At 32.3% G+C, this 10,182-nt stretch overlaps 1 protein-coding gene across 1 annotated transcript; it reads right to left on the bottom strand.

Annotated features, from left to right (window-relative positions):
- Positions 1 to 3,438: 3,438 nt before the first annotated feature.
- Positions 3,439 to 8,540, bottom strand: Toll-7 (Toll-like receptor 7). Its single transcript, XM_065510699.1, has one exon. The coding sequence runs from the start codon at positions 8,465 to 8,467 to the stop codon at positions 4,013 to 4,015; it is 4,455 nt and encodes a 1,484-aa protein (XP_065366771.1). The 5' UTR covers positions 8,468 to 8,540; the 3' UTR covers positions 3,439 to 4,012.
- Positions 8,541 to 10,182: the final 1,642 nt, after the last annotated feature.

Here is a 10,182-nt window from a genome sequence, read left to right as displayed (position 1 = left end):
TAAATAAACTATTCAACTTTTCGGTGAAATAAAATGAGAGCTATATTTGGCTGTGCATTATCATCTATACCCTTCACCAAAGAAAAGAATTGAAAATTTTTTTTTGAGAAAAAATATTTTTTTTTTTGCATTTTTTTTAATAACTTTTCGTGAAAAAAATTATGTTAAAAAAATCTCGGATTGAAATATATTTTTCCCGAGTTTGACCAATTGTAGGTTCGAATTACTATGGGGTTATATACGTCAATGAAAAGGACTTTAAAATGTCTATCACTATATCCATATTCAAAAATAGGTAAACCATCGTGGTAGTCGTGGTGTTTTGCTTATATCTCATTTCGGGCACGATTTTCTGCATTTTAAATATCAAACTATCCGGGACTATAGCGGATATATTGATGTAAGAATCATGAATGCCAATTATTTTGAAGGATATAAAAATGTTTATGAACAAATCCTTTAGTAAAAACCCGTTTTTTTCTACTTGTTGTATTTTTCTCAAAATTTAATAACTTTTCAAATTTAAAAAAAAAATATCATGAACATTGTGGTTAATATTAATGCCCATGAACACAATTTTGTTTTTCGTTATAAAATTTATTTCAAGATTTGAAAAATAAAACTCGCTAAATTTAATTTCATTTCTAGAGAAGAATTGTATTTTTATTTTGTTCGCGAGCTTTATTTTTCACACTTACGAATAAAAAGGAATTATTCGTAATATAAGTGATTATGAAATGAACTAAATTTTAGAATATTAACTTGACATTATTTAAGTGTACTTTCATGAGTAAAACAATTAAATTCAGGAATTTAAATTTTGTTCACAATTGGTTTCCAAACACGGTCAACACTTAATAAATTTATTCTTGAACTCATTGTAGTCCAGTGAATCTTATTGTTTGCTTTTATTTATTTACGAAGCAAAGAAAAATTATCTAAGAATGACTGTTAATAATTCATTTAAAGTTATTTCTTAAAACATTTTTTCATTCGTGAGTTTTATTTTTCATAAAAAGAAATTATTCGGTTAAAAGTGCAATTTTTATTAGCTCTCATAAAGAGCATAATTTTTATAAATATTGTAAATTTTAGAATCTTCATCTTTCTTTATAGAATTAGCCTTCAAGACAGAAAATTTAATTTAATTTTGAGCCAATTTTTAAACGAATAATTATTTTTTATTCAAGAGTTTGAAAAATAAAACTCGTGAAAAAAATAAAATTTTTCACTTTCAATTTATTTGCGATTTTTTTAAATTAATAATTCTAATTTGTTCACGAGAATAAATAATATAACCTGCAAAAAAATATTAATGTGAAAGAATTCATAAAATTTTTAGCGAATTTTATTTTTAAAACTCGTCAAAAATTTTCAATGTTGGTAAAAAGCATATATACTTTTTATAATAAAAATACCACTTTTAAACCAAATAATTCCTTTTTTGGAAAAATAAAACTCGCTAATGAAAAAAATTTTAAAAATGTTAAATTTGTTTTAAGAAATAATTTTCTGTCAAGTTGTGAATTAAATAAAAAATAATAACAGATTGAAAACGTATCATTCTTTTAACCTTAAACATTTAAAACTACTTTTAATAATTTTAATTCTTGAAAAATAAAACTCTCGAACAAAAATATGTTATTTGTTTTAAACATGAAAACTAAGTACTTCAGCTGATTGGAATTTATAAAATTTTGTCTTTGTAATGGCAAAAATACAAATATTTCATTTTTTTTCAGACTTAAGAGACTTGCTAGAATCTTATATTTCAAATCATTGTAGCAAATATTTTTGAACTGGGTAAAACCAGTTTTCAAAATGAACAAAATTTAAGCATTTGCTTATATGTAAAATAACACTTGGGATTTAATGACATTATGAATCATGATTTATAAATAATTAAATCTAATTAATAATTTTAAAAAAATGTATTCAGAACAGTTTACAGTAGAAGTACAAGAATATAACTGTTTGATAATTGATTTTATTCTAGTTGTATAAAATCAAATATGAGCATGTAGCTTAGCATATTTTGGAAATCGTAAATGTAAATTAAGTTAAGGCAAATTAATTTGTCTATAATGAACATTTGAGAATTTTGATTTTTTTATTGACTCTTAATATTTGAGAAAATAAGCTAAACCACTAAAACATAAAATCACCTTCATTTAAATAAAATTAACTAAATAAAAGATAAACTAAAATTGGTCATGTAGAAATGCACTGCAGATATCCCAATAAAAACTTTTACTGGAATTCAAGTTGAGAGCAAGTGTAATTCAAGCCTTGAATTACAGTCAAGCAATGGAATCACAGTTGTAGTACACTTTATTTCAATAGCATGCTTTTTGTTTGAAAAATATTTAATTTTTTTAAATATTTTTCATGTATAAAAAATAATTACATTTGCATTCAAATCAAATTCCAACAAAATTTTTATTTGCTTGAATTCTTGGGGCTTTGGTGCTTATTGGGATGTAAGATCAAATACATATTTGCAGCAAATATTTAGATTTTAGGCTTATTTTGTTAAAAAAAAGTGTATGAAAACCTGTTTCAACAAACTTTTCATTTATATACTTACTTAATATTTTACTAAATTTCTAATAAAATTAAACAAACATTTAATGGATTTCAAGTTAAAAGCAAGTGTAATTCAAGCCTTGAATTATAGTCGAGCAATTGAATTATAGTTGTTGGACAAATTTAAGAAAATTTAAAATTTTTGTATGTAACAATAAATTAAGATTATTTTCAAATTTCAATTATCTTCAAAAAAATTCAATATTTTTGTTGCCAACAAATTTAGTTAATTTTTAAACAATTCCAAACAAAATTTACAAACGAAATATTTTTTCGAAAAAAAAAAAAAATGTATATCTAACTATTTTGAAATAACAGAAATTGTACTGTTTAAAAAATATAAACAATTTTTGAAATTCTCAGTAGATCACAAAATAAAATCAAAACTGGTAGTACAATCAGTCAGTTCATTGACGTGCTATTTTGTAATGAGAATTTCCAAAAACTAGCACCCAAACGAATATATCAAATATTTGTTCAATTTACTCTCTCAGTTATATTAAAAAATCGTTTGCATGTTAAAAAAAATATTGCAATCCAAAACGATTTTGAAAAATTACACAGTAATTTCTGATATTAAAACCGGTTGTGCAATTTTTCAATATTTTATAAATTTGCATTGTAAATTTTTTTTTTTAATTGAGAATTTAACAAAAATCAGGATTTCACAAATATCATTTTACAATTTTATTCATAATTTATATATGTTCTACAAAAAACGAAAGAAAAAAACTCAAAAAATTTTCTAATAAACTTCATAGAAAAAGAAATTTGCTTAACTAACCTCTTTTTAATGGCCCACAACAATAACTACTTTTCACTTCTTTATCAAAAAATAAATAAACACTCATATTTTCATTTAAATTTTCATCTATTTACATTTTCCTTTATTTTACATATTCTTTTATTTATTTATGCTTATTTCATTATCATACTCTTTTACACTTTGTATGTTCGTTTTATATTTATCATAATTTTGTTTTGTTTTATCACTTTCGTACTAAATAAAAAATAAAATTAAAAAATAAACTTAAAAATTATAAGGAAATAAAATACAGGAACCAGTCCTTAAATTGTAATACAACAAAAAAAAATCATACACTCAGTCAGCAAGTATTTGCACCATCCACTAACTCTTACTTCTTCTTCATTACACTCTCTCTTTGAGTGTCTCTTTCAATTCTCATTTAAATTTAATTTTTTTTTTTAACTAAACTAAAGCAAACATTTAAAATTTATTTTTGTTTTTGCAGTTCTAATCAGTACGTTTGTTTTGTTGGTTTTTAAAAATGTTTTTGTTTGTGTTAGTAAAAATTATTATAATTATTATTATTAATTAATTAATTATGTTTTGTTTGTTTTGCACTATGACTATAAAATGTGTGTTGTTTTTGTTTGTGTTTGTGTGTTTGTTGTTAAAGAAAAATTACACTAAATATGCCTGCACATGAGGTCCTTGCTGTTGGCCTGGCTGTATTGTTTGGTTGCTACTACTGCTGTTGCTATTGCTGCTGCTGGGGGCTGCAGGGTTTGCTGTTGTTTGAGGCTGCAATGTTTGAGCTGTGCCCGGATGTTGTATTTGAGGATCTATAGCACTAAGGACACGTTGTTTTTGATTTGGTTGGGGTCGCCATGTTTGCGACATATTTGCCAGATGCTGTTGCTGCTGCTGTTGTTGTTGCTGCTGCTGCTGTAGCTGGTGAGGATGTATATTGCGATGCAGGCTATTTATGCCCACTGCAGCGGCCACAGTTGAGGGTGAGGGCGGTGCTGGCGGCATCATTAGCATCTGCTCATTGTCCAGCGTTGAGTAGTCTGAATCAATGCTGGAGTAAATGTGCTCTGAGGGAGGCCTTTGTACATAACCAGCTGTGGCAACTGCTTGATGATGGTAGTACTGGGGCACTGCTTGCTGCACCGCATTGGGATGTAGATGGGTGCTATTAGCTGGATGATGCAAAGTATTGGAGTGTTCACCTCTTCTTTGAGGTCTTGGCGAGGGTGTGGCTGTGGTGGCCGAGGAATAGTTCTGTTCACCTTCCCCTTCAGGACAGTAGGCAGGCGGTGGAGCGGGTCTATACAAAATCCCAGGACTGGCTGGCTGCTTAATGCGTTCGTGATTATGATCCAGCGTATAGTTGTTGCCTGCACGATAGTCTACTGGCAAGGCATAGCGTAGTTTCTCCCAAAAATGGCGATCACTGCGTCTTATGCGATGCACCGCTGAAGTCTTCAAATAAGGCAAAAGTTCTATATCATTTTCAGCTTCAAATACCGCTTCTGGCTCTTCTATGACCACTAGTTTTTGGGGCCTTCCCCGCAAGGCATCATGCATAGCTCGTCTCAGCTCACATCTAGACCATTCTGTTTGCAGGAAATTTCTAGTCAACAATATCACCACTCTTCGGGATACTCTAGAGGCCTCTAGTATTTGGTAGTGAGTAGCATCATGTGACAGATCTCTGTGCTGCAAACAAATACGCAAAGGAGGACGTCCTGTCTCCAGTTCGGCCACCAAATATTGTGCCACAAATTCCGAATCCTTGGCTGAGTGCAGGAGTATGGCATCGTACAGCTTCTCAGATTCTTCACAACGTGGCCCAAATACACGCACACCATAATGGGCAAATAGCCAAATACGTAAAGACTCACGAAACACAAAGATAATGATGACCACAATGAGTAGGAAAACTAATGCCAAAGCAGCTGCCAATAATGGTATGTATGTTCTTGGTATGCCATGCTGCAGCATAGAACCACCAGCATAATAATCACTACATGCGGCAGTAACATTAAAATCCAATTCACGTTTTCTGCTATTTGAGGCAACACCACCACCACCACCACTGCTGCTGCTACTACTGCCTAAAGAAGTTGCATAACTGCTGCTGCTTGTGGCATCTTCCATGCAGTAAATATCCTGGGAATCTTGTACTATGACTGCATTGTCTGCCACATATGAGGTCAACTCTTGCAAAAATTTACAACGACATGACCAATGATTACGCCCCAGGGCGATTGTGCGTAAAGCTTTAAACTGTGCCAGCTGCAATTGCCATATGGGCAATGTAACCAGACGATTGCCATCCAAACGTAAAACTTCCAGTGATTGCAATGGTGCCAAGGTGGCATTTTCTATGGTGGTCAACAGGTTGTTGTGCAAATACAATTCTTTCAGGGCGGACAAATGTTCAAATTCATAACCCTGCAAGGTTTGCATTAAATTATCTTCCAAATGCAAAACCTGCAACGAAATGAGACCAGCAAAGGTTCGGTTTTGTATGCTGGCCACCTTGCTGGCATTGACGTAAAGAGATTTTAGGTTTTTGCGTCCTATGAAGGCATGGTTTTTAAGCACCGGAAAATTATTGCCATCCAAATACACTACACTAGAATCCATGGGTACTCGTCGGGGTAATTCCATGGTTTGTTGGCCGCCACAGTCTACCACATTGGTGGACCAGATTTGATCATGATAGCAGGTACAATTGTTGGGACAAGTCATTTCACAGTCACAGGCATCAAAGTCACAGCAATGACACAAAGCAAAACAGTGGGAATCATAGCGACACAGGAAATCTTGAGGCTTAAGAGTGCCCAAAGCACGTACAGGAGCTCCTCTAGCATGAGGCATAACACATTCGATATTGGCCAAATCCATGACACGGGGATGTTGTCGGGTGGTTAAATTGTTAATGCGCTGCAGCCAATCCATGGTACAATCACACTCAAATGGATTGCCACCCAAATAAAATTCAGGCAATTGTTTAAGAGGACCCACTGGGGCCACTCTCAATTGCTGTAGCTGTAATTTGGTCATGGCATTAGCATACAGATCAACTCTAGCCAAATTCACTTTATCCACATAGGTATTGGGGTGTATCGTGTTAATGAGATTATTATTGATAAACAGCAATTCAATGGTGTTGGGTATAGACATGGGACCAATTTCCGTTATACGATTATGACTAGCATCCAATGTCTTGACACGTATTTCCTCCTGCAGTTTATAGTAGTTGCCCAAGGCTTCTATATAGTTGCCATGAATATCCAGCCACTTGAGATTGGAGGGTATAAAGGCATAATCAAACCAAACCAAATGATTTTCCGACAAATTCAGCCACAGCAAAGACATTAAAGTGGCAAATACACCATTAATATCGGACAGGAAATTGCGATCCAAACGTATGGCCTCCAATTCATAATTCTTATCAAACGAACCTCTTTCTATGCTTTGTATGCGATTTTTGGCCAAATTTAACACGCTAAGGCGTGAGAGATCAGCAAACATGCCCACCGAAATATTGCCAATTTGATTGTCAATCATACGCAAACCAGTTAGTTGATGCAGATTCTTAAAGCTGTCATTGTCTATGGTGCGTATTTGATTTTCACCCAAATCCAAAGTGCGCAGCATAAATAAATCCTGTATGGCCTTGGGCACCTCATTCAATTGATTCGAACTCAAGTCCAGCTCTTTAAGGTCCGAGCAGTTTTTAAAGATATTGGCCTCGATGACACTAATCAAATTATTGTTGAGCGTTAGTTTGGACAAGACATACAGGCCATTGAACAGCTTGTCATCCAAGGTATGCAAACGATTTTCCGCCAAATTGAGGGTGTGAAGATTGTACAGAGGCAGGAAGGAGTTTTCCTCGATGTGGCCTATGGAGTTGTTGCGTAGATTAAGATTTTGCAAGAAATACAGTTCTTTAAAAGTGCGATAGTCAATGCGTGTTAAGGCATTATGGGCCAAATTCAATTCGATAAGCCTTATCAAGCCAGCAAAGGTGGTGTTGTCTATGTGATTGGAGGTTAGCTGATTGCCGGAAAGATCTACTACCAGCAATTGTTCTAGGCGATGAAAGAGACCCTTGGGCAGTTCATATAATTCATTGTTTTTCAGGTGGATCTCCCTTAATTCTTTAGAGCCAGCAAATAGGCCTTCAGGCAGAGTTTCCAAATGGTTGTTGCTTAGATTAACAATACGCAAAGATGACAGGCCTGCTAAAGATTCGCCAGACAACTCGGAAATATTATTGTGCTGCAGATTCAAGTGCTGTAAACGTCTTAGCCTGGAAATGCCCCAAGATTCTGTTATAGATCTGAGTTCATTAAAGCTGGCATCCAAAATCTGCAATTCACTGCCACCATTACAGTTCATATCAGCAAAACCCAAATTTTCAGCAGCCCTAATGCGATTATGAGTCAAATTCAACATTTGTAAATTGCCCACCGGACACAAAAACCCCGAGGGCAAAGCTCTCAAATTATTATCAGCTAAATCCAATTCTGTTAACTGCTTGAGACCATTTAAAGAATCGGGAAATAATTCCAAAGTCTTGCTGGGACCCCATTCTGAGTTGTGGGTTGTTATGGTTAAAGTCTTAACTGTATTCAAGCCCTCAAATGCATTATTGGGCAATTGCAAAAGTTTACAAGAAACCAGTTTCAATTCATCCAATGTCTGCAGTCTGGCAAAGGCGGCTTGTGGCAATTGTGATTCAAATAAATACAAATCACTGCATTTTATCTCCAGCTGGCTAAAGCCATCAGCACCTTGTAAATCCAATGCCAGCGAACGTTCGATCAGACGTAAATTACATTTAACTGATGTGGTACCATTGTATTGCCAGGAACATTGATTTGTGGCGGCTTGTTGTGTTGTTAGAATCTGCTGAGCGGATGTGGCAGTGGCCAATGCAGCTACTTGTGCTAAATTCGTGGCTGCAACACCAAAATATCCAAGATGCAAGCTAAACACAAACAGCCAACTCCATAAATGATGAAACAGTCGCTGACCATCATGCTTTTGATGATGGTCATGATGATGATGATGTTTGATTAACAACACTGTATGCATTTTCAAAAACTTATACATTTTTGTAAAGAGTGTTGTTAGAATTTGTTTTGTTTTTTTTTTTTGTTTGTTATTGGGGGGAGTAGAGGCGGGAGTTTTGTTCAATTTTAAATAGTTTTCATAAGTAGTTTAGTTTTGAACTTTTTTTTAATTAAATTTGTTTTAATTTCTGTTATTTAGGTTTTTAAAGATTTCATTTTGTTTAAAACTTTGTTTATTTTTTTTAATTATTTAATTATATGTTTTCCAATTCATTTTATTAAACAAATTTTGTTTCATTAAGTTTAATTTTAACACTTAATTTCACATTTTGTTAAATACACTTTTAATTTTTATTTGTTGTTATTTTTATTTATTAAACTTTTAGCTTTAACTTTAATTTTCTTTAGCTTTTTTTTTTTGTTATAAATTTTTCACATATTTCCAAAATTTTCATTTACTAATTCGTTCTTTTCCATTCGTTTTTCACTTGTTATTTTATTTTTCATTCTATTTTATTTTTTCGTATGTTTTAAAGGAAAAATGGATTTTTCTTTTGATGTACGTGTGTTTGTGTGGTGTGTATGTTTATTTTTTATGTTTTTCGTTCTTGTATGTGAAGATTTTGTAGAAAACAAAAAACCGATTTTTTCAATATATTGAAAATGTGAGTGAAAAATCGCGCGTCATTACACGTCCGTTCTTTTAGATGCTCGGACTCGAACTGATTTTAAAAATTTCAAACATCAAATATGCCATGAATTTGTGTTCAAATGCTTGCAACACACAAAAATACTTCGTTCGTTCAACATATATAGAAACAAAATCGAGCAGTAACAACATGAACATTTACACTCGTTGTACAACACAAAAGAAAATACAATAAAACAGCAACGAGAGCAGATAAACTAATAAACACACTCAACCAAACCCTTATAATGAGAGCAGCAAGAGCTAACAAGAGAGCGAAAGTAAATGTAGGAAAATAAGAAACTAAAAGAGAGTATTAAAAACAAACATAATATAATCATTACTAGCATTAATAATAATAAAAAGTCTTTGTTTTATTTAATTAAATATTAAATAATTTTTCTCTAAACATAAACTCTCCTTTTTTGGCAATTCCTTTATTCTTAAAAGGACTCTATATGCTTGCTTTAATATAGTCCTTTTTATATTATTTCTCTATTATGCATACAAATCCTTTATAAATCCAGTGGCGCTAACTAGCGGTCTTTTCCTAAACTTGTGTAAAAATTTATATCCTTTAATATATAAACTCTCACTCTCTTTCTCTTTTCCTTAAATTAAGAAAATCCTGCCGCTTGTCCTTAAATGGCGCTGTAAATACTTTTGTTAAATACTCTTGCTTTACCCCCACAATGAGTGACTTCTAAATTTACTCTTAACTACTACTCTTCTTTATCACTATATTTTCTCTTTATTTATTTAAAAAATCTCTTTGAGTGTAATTTTAATAATTGAGTTTTAGTATATTAATTAAAAGAGTTTTGAACTTCTATTTATGTAAGTTCTTTATTAATGAAGTGTATAATATTTTCAACTAAATATCTAGCAAAAATTGTCAATTTGTTGGGGGGGTTTTTCTTCATTCATAGACACTGGCCTGTCATTTTTGATAAAAGAGTTTCTTGGGAAGTGGTTTATTTTTAGCTGAATTATGTAGTTAGAGAGTGGAGGCTGGTGTAATAGAGATTTGGTGTTATATTTTTGAAGCAGAGATTAATGTTTTGAAG

Source organism: Calliphora vicina, chromosome 5 (genome assembly GCF_958450345.1).
Source record: "Calliphora vicina chromosome 5, idCalVici1.1, whole genome shotgun sequence".
Classification (NCBI taxonomy): Eukaryota; Metazoa; Arthropoda; class Insecta; order Diptera; family Calliphoridae; genus Calliphora; species Calliphora vicina.
The sequence above is the reverse complement of the archived record's forward strand: the minus strand, read 5'-3'. Positions and strand labels throughout refer to the sequence as shown.

What these genes read in the sequence shown, in the direction of transcription:
- Toll-7 (XM_065510699.1), bottom strand. Translation starts at nt 8,467, where the DNA reads ATGTATAAGTTTTTGAAAATGCATACAGTGTTGTTAATCAAACATCAT.